Source organism: Taudactylus pleione, unplaced genomic scaffold (genome assembly GCF_031769625.1).
Source record: "Taudactylus pleione unplaced genomic scaffold, aTauple2 ptg000013l, whole genome shotgun sequence".
Taxonomy (NCBI): domain Eukaryota; kingdom Metazoa; phylum Chordata; class Amphibia; order Anura; family Myobatrachidae; genus Taudactylus; species Taudactylus pleione.
This window is the reverse complement of record NW_028284416.1, coordinates 2,492,181-2,508,256: the sequence shown is the minus strand read 5'-3', so window position 1 is coordinate 2,508,256 and position 16,076 is coordinate 2,492,181. Positions and strand designations below refer to the sequence as shown.

Below are 16,076 nucleotides of genomic sequence, written 5' to 3'. Positions count from 1 at the left end.
TTACCGTAGCGCTGAGATATTAGTATAACCAGGTGATCTTACTGTAGCGCTGCGATATTAGTATAACCAGGTGATCTTACCGTAGCGCTGAGATATTAGTATAACCAGGTGATCTTACCGTAGCGCTGAGATATTAGTATAACCAGGTGATCTTACCGTAGCGCTGAGATATTAGTATAACCAGGTGATCTTACCGTAGCGCTGAGATTAGTATAACCAGGTGATCTTACCGTAGCGCTGAGATATTAGTATAACCAGGTGATCTTACTGTAGCGCTGAGATATTGGTATAACCAGGTGATCTTACTGTAGCGCTGAGATATTAGTATAACCAGGTGATCTTACCGTAGCGCTGAGATATTAGTATAACCAGGTGATCTTACCGTAGCGCTGAGATATTAGTATAACCAGGTGATCTTACTGTAGCGCTGAGATATTAGTATAACCAGGTGATCTTACCGTAGCGCTGAGATATTAGAATAACCAGGTGATCTTACCGTAGCGCTGAGATATTAGTATAACCAGGTGATCTTACCGTAGCGCTGAGATATTAGTATAACCAGGTGATCTTACCGTAGCGCTGAGATATTAGTATAACCAGGTGATCTTACCGTAGCGCTGAGATATTAGTATAACCAGGTGATCTTACTGTAGCGCTGAGATATTAGTATAACCAGGTGATCTTACTGTAGCGCTGAGATATTAGTATAACCAGGTGATCTTACCGTAGCGCTGAGATATTAGTATAACCAGGTGATCTTACCGTAGCGCTGAGATATTAGTATAACCAGGTGATCTTACCGTAGCGCTGAGATATTAGTATAACCAGGTGATCTTACTGTAGCGCTGAGATATTAGTATAACTAGGTGATCTTACTGTAGCGCTGAGATATTAGTATAACCAGGTGATCTTACCGTAGCGCTGAGATATTAGTATAACCAGGTGATCTTACCGTAACGCTGAGATATTAGTATAACCAGGTGATCTTACCGTAGCGCTGAGATATTAGTATAACCAGGTGATCTTACTGTAGCGCTGAGATATTAGTATAACCAGGTGATCTTACCGTAGCGCTGAGATATTAGTATAACCAGGTGATCTTACTGTAGCGCTGAGATATTAGTATAACCAGGTGATTTTAGCTGTGAGATATTAGTATAACCAGGTGATCTTACTGTAGCGCTGAGATATTAGTATAACCAGGTGATCTTACTGTAGCGCTGAGATATTAGTATAACCAGGTGATCTTACCGTAGCGCTGAGATATTAGTATAACCAGGTGATCTTACCGTAGCGCTGAGATATTAGTATAACCAGGTGATCTTACCGTAGCGCTGAGATATTAGTATAACCAGGTGATCTTACCGTAGCGCTGAGATATTAGTATAACCAGGTGATCTTACCGTAGCGCTGAGATATTAGTATAACCAGGTGATCTTACTGTAGCGCTGAGATATTAGTATAACCAGGTGATCTTACCGTAGCGCTGAGATATTAGTATAACCAGGTGATCTTACCGTAGCGCTGAGATATTAGTATAACCAGGTGATCTTACCGTAGCGCTGAGATATTAGTATAACCAGGTGATCTTACCGTAGCGCTGAGATATTAGTATAACCAGGTGATCTTACTGTAGCGCTGAGATATTAGTATAACCAGGTGATCTTACCGTAGCGCTGAGATATTAGTATAACCAGGTGATCTTACTGTAGCGCTGCGATATTAGTATAACCAGGTGATCTTACCGTAGCGCTGAGATATTAGTATAACCAGGTGATCTTACCGTAGCGCTGAGATATTAGTATAACCAGGTGATCTTACCGTAGCGCTGAGATATTAGTATAACCAGGTGATCTTACCGTAGCGCTGAGATTAGTATAACCAGGTGATCTTACCGTAGCGCTGAGATATTAGTATAACCAGGTGATCTTACTGTAGCGCTGAGATATTGGTATAACCAGGTGATCTTACTGTAGCGCTGAGATATTAGTATAACCAGGTGATCTTACCGTAGCGCTGAGATATTAGTATAACCAGGTGATCTTACCGTAGCGCTGAGATATTAGTATAACCAGGTGATCTTACCGTAGCGCTGAGATATTAGTATAACCAGGTGATCTTACCGTAGCGCTGAGATATTAGAATAACCAGGTGATCTTACCGTAGCGCTGAGATATTAGTATAACCAGGTGATCTTACCGTAGCGCTGAGATATTAGTATAACCAGGTGATCTTACCGTAGCGCTGAGATATTAGTATAACCAGGTGATCTTACCGTAGCGCTGAGATATTAGTATAACCAGGTGATCTTACTGTAGCGCTGAGATATTAGTATAACCAGGTGATCTTACCGTAGCGCTGAGATATTAGTATAACCAGGTGATCTTACCGTAGCGCTGAGATATTAGTATAACCAGGTGATCTTACCGTAGCGCTGAGATATTAGTATAACCAGGTGATCTTACCGTAGCGCTGAGATATTAGTATAACCAGGTGATCTTACCGTAGCGCTGAGATATTAGTATAACCAGGTGATCTTACCGTAGCGCTGAGATATTAGTATAACCAGGTGATCTTACCGTAGCGCTGAGATATTAGTATAACCAGGTGATCTTACCGTAGCGCTGAGATATTAGTATAACCAGGTGATCTTACCGTAGCGCTGAGATATTAGTATAACCAGGTGATCTTACCGTAGCGCTGAGATATTAGTATAACCAGGTGATCTTACCGTAGCGCTGAGATATTAGTATAACCAGGTGATCTTACTGTAGCGCTGAGATATTAGTATAACCAGGTGATCTTACCGTAGCGCTGAGATATTAGTATAACCAGGTGATCTTACCGTAGCGCTGAGATATTAGTATAACCAGGTGATCTTACCGTAGCGCTGAGATATTAGTATAACCAGGTGATCTTACCGTAGCGCTGAGATATTAGTATAACCAGGTGATCTTACTGTAGCGCTGAGATATTAGTATAACCAGGTGATCTTACCGTAGCGCTGAGATATTAGTATAACCAGGTGATCTTACTGTAGCGCTGCGATATTAGTATAACCAGGTGATCTTACCGTAGCGCTGAGATATTAGTATAACCAGGTGATCTTACCGTAGCGCTGAGATATTAGTATAACCAGGTGATCTTACCGTAGCGCTGAGATATTAGTATAACCAGGTGATCTTACCGTAGCGCTGAGATTAGTATAACCAGGTGATCTTACCGTAGCGCTGAGATATTAGTATAACCAGGTGATCTTACTGTAGCGCTGAGATATTGGTATAACCAGGTGATCTTACTGTAGCGCTGAGATATTAGTATAACCAGGTGATCTTACCGTAGCGCTGAGATATTAGTATAACCAGGTGATCTTACCGTAGCGCTGAGATATTAGTATAACCAGGTGATCTTACTGTAGCGCTGAGATATTAGTATAACCAGGTGATCTTACCGTAGCGCTGAGATATTAGAATAACCAGGTGATCTTACCGTAGCGCTGAGATATTAGTATAACCAGGTGATCTTACCGTAGCGCTGAGATATTAGTATAACCAGGTGATCTTACCGTAGCGCTGAGATATTAGTATAACCAGGTGATCTTACCGTAGCGCTGAGATATTAGTATAACCAGGTGATCTTACTGTAGCGCTGAGATATTAGTATAACCAGGTGATCTTACTGTAGCGCTGAGATATTAGTATAACCAGGTGATCTTACCGTAGCGCTGAGATATTAGTATAACCAGGTGATCTTACCGTAGCGCTGAGATATTAGTATAACCAGGTGATCTTACCGTAGCGCTGAGATATTAGTATAACCAGGTGATCTTACTGTAGCGCTGAGATATTAGTATAACTAGGTGATCTTACTGTAGCGCTGAGATATTAGTATAACCAGGTGATCTTACCGTAGCGCTGAGATATTAGTATAACCAGGTGATCTTACCGTAACGCTGAGATATTAGTATAACCAGGTGATCTTACCGTAGCGCTGAGATATTAGTATAACCAGGTGATCTTACTGTAGCGCTGAGATATTAGTATAACCAGGTGATCTTACCGTAGCGCTGAGATATTAGTATAACCAGGTGATCTTACTGTAGCGCTGAGATATTAGTATAACCAGGTGATTTTAGCTGTGAGATATTAGTATAACCAGGTGATCTTACTGTAGCGCTGAGATATTAGTATAACCAGGTGATCTTACTGTAGCGCTGAGATATTAGTATAACCAGGTGATCTTACCGTAGCGCTGAGATATTAGTATAACCAGGTGATCTTACTGTAGCGCTGAGATATTAGTATAACCAGGTGATCTTACTGTAGCGCTGAGATATTAGTATAACCAGGTGATCTTACCGTAGCGCTGAGATATTAGTATAACCAGGTGATCTTACCGTAGCGCTGAGATATTAGTATAACCAGGTGATCTTACTGTAGCGCTGAGATATTAATATAACCAGGTGATCTTACCGTAGCGCTGAGATATTAGTATAACTAGGTGATCTTACCGTAGCGCTGAGATATTAGTATAACCAGGTGATTTTAGCTGTGAGATATTAGTATAACCAGGTGACTTTAGCTGTGAGATATTAGTGTGACCAGTTGAGCTTAGCTGTGAGATATTAGAATAACCAGGTGATGTTAGCGGTGAGATATTAGTATAACTAGGTGACCTTAGTTGTGAGATGATATAACCAAATGAGCTTAGTTTTGAAATATTAGTATAACCATATGAGCTTAGCTGTGAGATATTAGTATAACTAGGTGATTTTAGCTGTGAGATATTAGTATAACTAGGTAAGCTTAATTGTGAGATATTGGTATAACTAGCTGAGCTTAGCTGTGAGATATTAGTATAACTAGGTGATCTTAGCTGTGAGATATTAGTATAACTAGGTAAGCTTAATTGTGAGATATTGGTATAACTAGCTGAGCTTAGCTGTGAGATATTAGTATAACCAGATGAACTTAGCTGTGAGATATTAGTATAACTAGGTGAGCTTAATTGTGAGATATTGGTATAACTAGGTGAGCTTAGCTGTGATATATTGGAATAACCAGATGAGCTTAGCTGTGAGATATTAGTATAACTAGGTGAGCTTAATTGTGAGATATTGGTATAACTAGGTGAACTTAGCTGTGAGATATTGGAATAACCAGATGAGCTTAGCTGTGAGATATTAGTATAACTAGGTGAGCTTAATTGTGAGATATTGGTATAAGTAGGTGAGCTTAGCTGTGAGATATTGGAATAACCAGATGAGCTTAGCTGTGAGACATTAATATAACTAGGTGAGCTTAATTTTGAGATATTGGTATAACTAGGTGAGCTTAGCTGTGAGATATTGGAATAACCGGATAAGTTTAGCTGTGACATATTAGTATAATTAGGTGAGCTTAATTGTGAGATATTGGTATAACTAGGTGAGCTTAGCTGTGAGATATTGAAATAACCAGATGAGCTTAGCTGTGAGATATTAGTATAACTAGGTGAGCTTAATTGTGAGATATTGGTATAACTAGGTGAGCTTAGCTGTGAGATATTGAAATAACCAGATGAGCTTAGCTGTGAGATATTAGTATAACTAGGTGAGCTTAATTGTGAGATATTATTATAACCAGATGAGCTTAGTTGTGAGATATTAGTATAACCAGATGAACTTAGCTGGGAGATATTAGTATAACTAGGTGAGCTTAATTGTGAGATATGGGTATAACTAGGTGAGCTTAGACGTGAGATATTGGAATAACCGGATAAGTTTAGCTGTGACATATTAGTATAATTAGGTGAGCTTAATTGTGAGATATGGGTATAACTAGGTGAGCTTAGCTGTGAGATATTGGAATAACCGGATAAGTTTAGCTGTGACATATTAGTATAATTAGGTGAGCTTAATTGTGAGATATTGGTATAACTAGGTGAGCTTAGCTGTGAGATATTGAAATAACCAGATGAGCTTAGCTGTGAGATATTAGTATAACTAGGTGAGCTTAATTGTGAGATATTGGTATAACTAGGTGAGCTTAGCTGTGAGATATTGAAATAACCAGATGAGCTTAGCTGTGAGATATTAGTATAACTAGGTGAGCTTAATTGTGAGATATTATTATAACCAGATGAGCTTAGTTGTGAGATATTAGTATAACCAGATGAACTTAGCTGGGAGATATTAGTATAACTAGGTGAGCTTAATTGTGAGATATGGGTATAACTAGGTGAGCTTAGACGTGAGATATTAGTATAACCAGATGATTTTAGCTGTGAGATATTAGTATAACCAGGTGATTTTAGCTGTGAGATATTAGTATAACCAGGTGATTTTAGCTGTGAGATATTGGTATAACCAGGTGATTTTAGCTGTGAGAAAAATTGGTAGAACCAGGTGATTTTAGCTGTGAGATATTAGTATAACCAGGTGATTTTAGCTGTGAGATATTAGTATAACCAGGTGATTTTAGCTGTGAGATATTGGTATAACCAGGTGATTTTAGCTGTGAGAAAAATTGGTAGAACCAGGTGATTTTAGCTATAAGATATTAGTATAACCAGGTGATTTTATCTGTGAGATATTAGTATAACCAGGTGATTTTAGCTGTGAGATATTAGTATAACTAGGTGAGCTTAGATGTGAGATATTGGTATAACTAGGTGAGCTTAGATGTGAGACATTGGTATAACTAGGTGAGCTTAGCGGTGAGATATTAGTATAACTAGGTGAGCTTAGCGGTGAGATATTAGTATAACCAGGTGATTTTAGCTGTGAGATATTCGTATAACCAGGTGATCTTAGATGTGAGATATTAGTACAACCAGGTGATTTTAGCTGTGAGATATTGGTATAACTAGGTGAGCTTAGATGTGAGATATTAGTATAACTAGGTGAGCTTAGATGTGAGATATTAGTATAACTAGGTGAGCTTAGATGTGAGATATTGGTATAACTACGTGAGCTTAGATGTGAGATATTGGTATAACTAGGTGAGCTTAGATGTGAGATATTAGTATAACTAGGTGAGCTTAGATGTGAGATATTGGTATAACTAGGTGAGCTTAGATGTGAGATATTGGTATAACTAGGTGAGCTTAGATGTGAGATATTAGTATAACTAGGTGAGCTTAGCTGTGAGATATTGGTATAACCAGGTGAGCTTAGCTGTGATATATTGGAATAACCAGATGAGCTTAGCTGTGAGATATTAGTATAACTAGGTGAGCTTAATTGTGAGATATTGGTATAACTAGGTGAACTTAGCTGTGAGATATTGGAATAACCAGATGAGCTTAGCTGTGAGATATTAGTATAACTAGGTGAGCTTAATTGTGAGATATTGGTATAACTAGGTGAGCTTAGCTGTGAGATATTGGAATAACCAGATGAGCTTAGCTGTGAGATGTTAGTATAACTAGGTGAGCTTAATTTTGAGATATTGGTATAACTAGGTGAGCTTAGCTGTGAGATATTGGAATAACCGGATAAGTTTAGCTGTGACATATTAGTATAATTAGGTGAGCTTAATTGTGAGATATTGGTATAACTAGGTGAGCTTAGCTGTGAGATATTGAAATAACCAGATGAGCTTAGCTGTGAGATATTAGTATAACTAGGTGAGCTTAATTGTGAGATATTATTATAACCAGATGAGCTTAGTTGTGAGATATTAGTATAACCAGATGAACTTAGCTGGGAGATATTAGTATAACTAGGTGAGCTTAATTGTGAGATATGGGTATAACTAGGTGAGCTTAGACTTGAGATATTAGTATAACCAGATGATTTTAGCTGTGAGATATTAGTATAACCAGGTGATTTTAGCTGTGAGATATTAGTATAACCAGGTGAGCTTAGATGTGAGACATTGGTATAACTAGGTGAGCTTAGATGTGAGATATTAGTACAACCAGGTGATTTTAGCTGTGAAATATTGGTATAACTAGGTGAGCTTAGCTGTGAGACATTGGTATAACTAGGTGAGCTTAGATGTGAGATATTAGTATAACCAGGTGATTTTAGCTGTGAAATATTGGTATAACTACGTGAGCTTAGATGTGAGATATTGGTATAACTAGGTGAGCTTAGATGTGAGATATTAGTATAACTAGGTGAGCTTAGCTGTGAGACATTAGTATAACTAGGTGAGCTTAGCTGTGAGATATTGGTATAACCAGGTGATTTTAGCTGTGAGATATTAGTATAACTAGGTGATCTTAGCTGTGAGATATTAGTATAACCAGGTGATTTTAGCTGTGAGATATTGGTATAACTAGGTGAGCTTAGATGTGAGATATTGGTATACCTAGGTGAGCTTAGATGTGAGACATTGGTATAACTAGGTGAGCTTAGATGTGAGATATTAGTATAACCAGGTGATTTTAGCTGTGAGATATTGGTATAACTAGGTGAGCTTAGATGTGAGATATTGGTATACCTAGGTGAGCTTAGATGTGAGATATTAGTATAACTAGGTGAGCTTAGCTGCGAGACATTGGTATAACTAGGTGAACTTAGCTGTGAGATATTGGTATAACCAGGTGATTTTAGCTGTGAGATATTAGTATAACTAGGTGAGCTTAGCTGTGAGACATTAGTATAATGAGCTTAGCTGTGAGATATGAATATAACAAGGTAAGCCTAGCTCTGATATACAAATATAGCCAGATAACCAGGTGAGCCTAGCTCTGAGATATAAATATGAGTTGGTTGGCTTAGCTCTGAGATCTAAATATGAGTTGGTGGGCCTAGCTCTGAGATATGATCATAACCAGGTGAGCCTAGCTCTGAGGTATTAGGCCGGGTACAAATCAAAACGACGTGTATCCAACCCAACGCCCGATGGAAGGCTATATCGGGCGGCCGTACGCCCTGCACAATCCGGTATACAACCGCGAGATATACCCTTCCATCCTGTATTCATCCGCATACGGTCGGCAGCGACATCATCCCATCTAACATGCACCAGATCCGTAACAAGGGCTCTGAGCACCCTGCGTCGGCTCCGCCCCCTTTGCATATGATGTCGTCCTCCGAACAGCTGTAATTATGGCAGGGACACAACGATACTGTCCCAGGCACCCTGTAGCTAGAAGCAGGCTCGCACACCCCTAGTTACGGCCCTGATATGCGCTGATTACACTTTAAATATAAATTTTAAATAATTCTTCGATATGTAAGTTATATATTGCATCCACTGATTATTTGTTAAAGATTAAACGTAATGTAGCATTTTGCATATTTATGATGGCATTTAAAATAATAAACGTTTTTTCTTTATGTTTCAGAACATTATCAAGAAAGTCAGCGGACAAAAGTTTGTGTACAAGTTTGTGTGCTATCCGGAACCCGGCAGCTGTGAGACCTCGAAGGAGAACGGAAAATGTAGCGAGGCTGCGCCCGAACCGACCCAGCCCCCCAGATCCGAAAACAGCTCCCAGTATGTTCCCAAGATGGCAAGAAGCAGCCCCAAGACAAGCCGCAATGAGTACATGCGCTCTGGCCTCTACTCCACTTTCACCATCCAATCGCTGCAGTCTCCGCCCGCCGCACAGACCAAGTCTAGCAAACTGGAAGCCTTGCCTCCAGCCGAAGCTCTGCCCCTGCAAGAGGACAACGGTCTAAGCATCGACATCCAATCGTATGAAGCCGCAGAGCAGAGTGACGGAGATCTGTCGGTAGAAGTCAACATTCAAAGCTCCAGAGAACTACAGCTACATGTAATGTCTATGTGCACACCAGTGGCAGTCCAATTTGGTGGCAGCGGTGGGACAAGCTACTATATGGCAGAGTTTCAGCAGTTTATCAAAACTTGTATTTAAAGTTGAATGGTCTATTTAATTATGTAAATAGTAGCTCAGGGAAATCACATTACTATTGGTCTTCTCATTAAGGGCATGATTTAGAGTGATCACTATTACAGAAGCTCCTCAGTATTTGCTAATAAAACACTTTATGGAAGACCTGTGCCTAGCTGTTACCATGATATTGTATAATAATGCAAGCAGCCACTTTTGTTAGTGGAACCAATATTCGCTAGTGACCAGTGACATCATCACCGAGGTCGGTCGGGAATATATATGCTACATTCTGCAGAATATTGCTCTGTCACGTAAAATGCCTGCATCCGCTATATGTGCGACAACCCATCTGCTTTTACAACCTTAGGGGTCAGGTCAGTTAGTCTTGGGCGCTATGTTTCTGCGCACATAGCGGCAGATGTAGAGTTGTTCGTGTTCCCATTTGCGGAGCTTATCTCGTGCAAATTTGCATTGCGGATATTTAGGAGATGGGCACACGCAAGTACCAGCTATAGTACCAGAGCCGTGAGCATTTCGTTTTCATATTTACAACTTGGCGTCCTCATGGGGACAAGGTTCAGTGAGGTTATGTGGACGCACTTGTGAGATACACAAAGTTGTACGTTAGTGAAATCGTGGCGATCCCGTGGCTAATTAAACCGGCACCATGAGGCTGTTCCCTACACAGTGCCCACTCCCACAAGTAACAGTCAGCATGTATCTAGGGGTCATACGAGGAAGGTTGCGGCATGCAGAAAGCAGAGAGCAAACCATTAGTTAGGTAGATAGTAGCACCTTTTCTTGGGTTTGGATATTAAATGTTGTTATAAGACATATTTTTTATTTTCTCATCCAATTTAAACTCAGACTCCCCTGAGCACTCAGAGGGCTCCAGAAATCTCCTTCTAGGTTGCAGCTGACAACATATTGCAACCATTTCTGGGGATTTGTTAGCTAATAGGAATGTCCATTTATTGCCAAACCTTGCCTCTAAGTAGTTATTCAGCGAGGCTTGCTCCTGTGAGACCTCCCGGCAGATGCATTCAGCTCCTGGTCCACTACGCCTGACTAATGAAGACTAAGGTGTCAGGGCCGATGGGTTACACCTGCCCACGTTATTCAGGAGGCTAGGACTTGGTTGTGCATTGAAGGCAACAACTGACTCTATTGGTTCTGACTCCTGTGCAATCAGCAGCCACTTGCAGGGCACACCCACATGGATGGGCATTTAAATCTTCCACCAAGCCACGCTGATAACTCTGCCGTATGTCAATGAATAATATCAGTTAGTTGGAGATTGTCCATTGCCCAAAATGTTGGTTCGGTTAGTGTGTATGTTAAATTAATATATCTGAAAAGGTGGAGTTAGGCTTTATGTGGCTGTTATAGGCCTCTTGTGGTCATTGTTAATAGGACCAAATTTATACCTTAAATATGGCATACAAGTCCAATGGGGAGCCTAACATGGGGCAACTATCTCAAGGATTATTTTAAAGGCAGCCAATCTTCTTAATGCAAATGTCTCACCTCGCCTTCCTACTTAGGTGACCGTCGATCCGCCAACTCCTGACATAAAGGTTGAGGACACTCTTGAAGACACAGCCACCGATGTTGATGACCTCTCTGAGCCTCAGGTCTTCCTTGCTTCTCTCCCTGAGTTGAAGACCCTGGCTTCCGACCAGCCACTTGCCCAGGAGATTTTGGTCGTAATTAACTCTCCAGAGAAGGACGAGGTAAAGATGAAGACCGAGCCCCACGAGGAGGAGAAGAAGGAGGACATCACTACCCCAGTTACATCTCCCGAGGGACAACCTGTGAAAGGGAAGAAGCCAAAAGACTTGGAACTTCCATTCTCCTCGGTCATAGGACATGAGAAGATGAACGTGACGGTTAACTCCCTGCTGGCTCCTGGAAGTGCATCTTCAGTCATCACTTCTCATTCGCTGGTAAGTGAGGCACGAGGTTGCACAGTTGCTGCTATGCAAGTAGTTGGCGTTGCGCATTAAATTGTTCTTGTTTCCATCCCTATGCAGATAAAAACATCTTGTAATTCTTCTCGGCCCATGTTCAGAAGAAGGACAATCTAGGTTAAAAAAGGGCAAAGTAATTGGTCGTGGTTCTGATCTGCCGTCAAATTTTTGACTCTGTTCAATTTGCCAAATTAGCACAAGTTTGCATTAGTTCATATTTATCTCATTGGCTATACAAATACGTAAGAGCCGGATGGCCAATATGATGCTGTTTTTGAGATCTGATAATTATATGATAATTATCTGATATCTTTAATCAGATAACTGAGTAAAACAGAACCGCACATCTCTAGTTTCTATGTTACACATTCACTAAGATCTTGCGACGTCTCCGAGATGCATGCTGGTGTTGTGTCTTGTGATACAATGTACTGTGGCCCTGATTCAGAGCCGGACGGTCTCTGACAGAGCGCGCTCGCTCTGAATCAGGGCCGAGCTATTTTTTTTTTTTGAACGGCCTCCTGGCCGCTCGCATAGCTGTGGGTGACCACCCACAGCTATAGTGAGCGGCCAGGAAGATGGTCGCGATGGTCAAGACCATCGCGACCATCGGGCTTGCAACGAGACCCTTGTGGTAGGGTCTCGTTGCCGCAAGCCCCAGAGAGATTTCGTCTCTAACAGAGCCGAAATCTCTCCTACTGACATCACTCGTGATGTCAGTGGGGCGGCCCCCAAACGGAGACATTGGAACGCCTCCGTTTGGGCAGCCACTCCCCTGGTCCGTCCCACCAAAAGGGGGCGTGCTGTCACTCAACATCAACAGCACACCCCCTTTGGTACAAGACCCGGAGCGACGGAGTGCCCGTCGCTATCCGGGTCTCGTGCATGCACACGACGGAGCCGGCTCCGTCGTGCGCATGCACTCTGGGCCACCATCGACCCGGTTGCGAGCGCTCATCGCTTGCGACCGGGTCTGAATCAGGCCCTGTGTCACCACGACTTGCCATAGAGACCTTGTAGTCTGAAATATTGGCACACGCTGGTTTGCTGTTGAGTATGTATCTTAAAAATATCACTGGTTTGTACATTGCTAGATTAGTCATTAAATTAAACTTAAAAAAAAAAAAGTGAAAAGGTTATTCAATCCTCTGTTACTATAGTCATGGTATAAAGTGCATGTGTGGGTTTTACGCTTGGTCCCAGTGACTTATTTCTGCCCTGGCAGGCTCGTGGGAGTGGGCAATAAGTCAACAAGGCATCCCGGTCATGCAGGCTTTATAGCAAAGTCACTAAAGATGTAGGCCCTTATTTAATACCCTGCGAGTTGCAGACGTGGGCATGATTCCAACATTTTTAGAGCGACAATAATAATTTAAAAGTCAAAACCAGATGTAAAAATACGGGCAAGCACTCCAGGATGGTGCCCGTGCCGTAGACACAGGAGTTGGTATAAGTGTATGATGATGTATTATAGAGGCCCTGGAGTGCAGAGGAGGCATTAACACACACCTCCCTCCTGTGAAGCAGTGACCACGCCCCCTAAAAATCATACCTCACAACTCTTTGTTAGTAGGGAGAGGGACATTTGCAGGGTGTGGCCTCTCGGCAAGGGGCGTGGCCTCATGTTAAATGTTGTACCCACAAGCCACGACCCCTGTTTTCTTCATGCTAGGGGCATGCCCAACGTTCCAGGAGCTGCTGGTCATGCCCCAGATCCTCTCTCCACTGAATAGATGCCACGCACATGCTATGCAGAGCAGCGGGTGAGAGGGGCCCTCACCCATCTGAGGGTGGGATGGTGGAACAGTGCATGAAAAGTGTAACTGTCCCACCAAAAATCATGATGGCTGGGACTTGAAATATGCATAAATATGTAATGAACAAGGGGGGCGTATACGTGTCTCTTCCCAGTACCTGGGCCCGCACGGCCCTTCTGCCCATCCCAGGGGCGTGCCCTGTGTTTCTAAATAAAGCCCTGACACTGACGCATGGGAGCAGGGGTGCTGAGAGGGCAAAGAGCGGGTACAAGTTTACCACGCTCCTCAGGATGACGTGACTATGCCTCACAATTGTACAAGTCGCCGTGTGGTCAGTTTTGACTAAATAGGACCCAGAGTGATGAGTCCGTGTCTCAGGGCCTGATTCAGCAAAGAACGCATTTGCTTACACGCACGCAATCGGTAGATTGTTGCGTACTGCGCATGCGTATGCATCACGGTGCGTGTGAGCGAACTAACCATTGCGATCGCAGAGGATACACAGACCCATGACAGAGTGAGTGACAGGAAGTGCCGTTTGTGGGTGGAGACGTGGGCGTGCATAAATTAGCCAGTGCGAGGCCACATGATGCCTCATAGCGTGCGCTGAATTAATCAATTCCTGAGGTCTGGGCTTCATTAACTGTGCGTATGGGTCCGATGTTACTCAATGTTAGCGATTGTTTCGCTATGTTGGCCAAGTATACGGATGTGAGTAAGAGGAAGTGGGCGTCGTTATGTCAGGCTGCGATCGCAATGTGAATGCAAACATTTACATATCACCGCTGATATTAGCAACTGCGCTGCGTGCGTATAAACTGAATAGCGATCCGTAGTGAATCAGAGAGGAGGGAAAATTGGACGACGGTGGGAACGTTCTGCTGGGACTGTCTATGTTTAGTCTACGACTTTACAGCATGACGTGAGCAATTTCTGATTCATTCTCTGGTTAGCCGGAGTCTTTCTGGCATGTGATGGAAGACCAGACAACGCAGGGTCTAACTCAGCGATGTACACTAATGCCAACGCCGCAGCTGCTATGCAAATGTAGCAGCCGCCTAGATTTATATTAAGACGCCCACTGACGGCTTTGCAAAGCCAAACATCTTCCTACAAAGACCCAGATCTCGGTCGCAGATAAGACGATTATCGGCCTTGTGAGTAACCCTATGCTTGTGCTGAATGGGTGCGGGAACTGAGACGTCGGAGCCATTCTTACTGCAGTCGCAGGCTGTGTCACGCACTGAAATTGGTTGCGGCACCCATGCGTATAAATTGCCACCCCGCCTGTCAATCACTTTGCGAGTAATTCCTCACTGTAAGCAATACTGGTAGTAAAACTTTGACGCATGCGCAGTGCAGATTATCGTTCAGTTGCGTAACAATCGGATTTGCGTCCATCTCTGAATCGGGTCCCCCAGAGAAATGTCATAGCATGTTTGCTGGGTTTAGATTCCCCTTAAAGCCGGCTGCACGGTAACTGGTAAGGACCCTCATTTACACTTAGGAGTACATACAGCTAACTGCAAGGGGTCAGGTTTGCACCATTTAGCCGGATTTCATCTTAATTCTCAATGTCAGCATTTAGGACCTGATTCTTGCGTGCATGCAAGTGCAGTGCTGCCGATCGCAGATTACGGATCGCAGATATCGGGAATCTGCATGTGCGCAGGACCCATTTCTGCGAGTGTGCAGAATGGGTCCTGAGTAGTCGCACGCAGCTCCTTCGATACCTCTGCCTGATTGACAGGCAGTGGCATTTAAGGCGTTCCCAGAAATGGGGGCGTGTCGGCCCCGTTTTCCGGGAGTGGCAAGGCCAGGGAATGCGTCGACCGACGCAGCATCGTGTCCTCACAAGCCGGCCTGCCTGAGTAAGCTGAGTCTTACTCAGCTGACCGAAGGCCCAGTGCTGTCCACCATCATGACCATCGATGGTCGCGATGGAGCTCCCAGCCTGAGACCTCCGTAACAGTGCTGGGATCACTAATGCAGCAGGGGGTGTCATACAGGGGGTGCCATACACCACCTGCTGCATTTGCATAATAGCAAGGACATAATTGCAAACCTGCCTGCATGCACTACACACTACAATATATGCCTGCGTGCAGCTTGGCAAATGCGTTCCTTGCTGAATCACCCCCTCAGTTCATTTATATTCTGCGGATTTGCATAGTATTAACTGCAGACTTTAAGGGGCTCATCTTGCGTTCGTCACATTTTGCGCCAAACCTTTTTAGGAGAAGACATATGCAAAAAACCTTTCAGAGACGTATGTCAGGTGTACAAGTGTGTATACTGATAGTAGCCCCATTACCCTATTTGTGAGCAATGTAATAATATAATGAGTCTGAATCTGTATAGGAAGTGTTACGATGCAGCAGGCGCGGCTTTTTTCCATGCCAAGTTCCGTTGTGCTTCGTTTAGAGACTCGGTCACACACAGAAATACAAGTTTTGCTTATCATATCAGTCAGGGCAGTCTCCTGGTGCGTCAAATTGCGATTACGGCACATTTTTTAATTAAAAAGACGCCTGTCGCACGGGACCTGGCAGCTCAC

The 16,076-nt window shown here is 42.9% G+C and overlaps 1 protein-coding gene across 3 annotated transcripts in view; it reads left to right on the top strand.

The window, feature by feature from the left end:
• ELK1 (ETS transcription factor ELK1) overlaps window positions 1-16,076 on the top strand; it is a 37,684-nt gene that overhangs the window by 5,490 nt on the left and 16,118 nt on the right. For all 3 annotated transcript variants that reach the window (XM_088470011.1, XM_088470002.1, XM_088469993.1), the window contains 2 exons: window positions 9,280-9,711; window positions 11,337-11,738. In XM_088470011.1, the coding sequence (XP_088326137.1) occupies window positions 9,280-9,711; window positions 11,337-11,738 (834 nt within the window). The remainder of the gene's footprint in view (window positions 1-9,279; window positions 9,712-11,336; window positions 11,739-16,076) is intronic.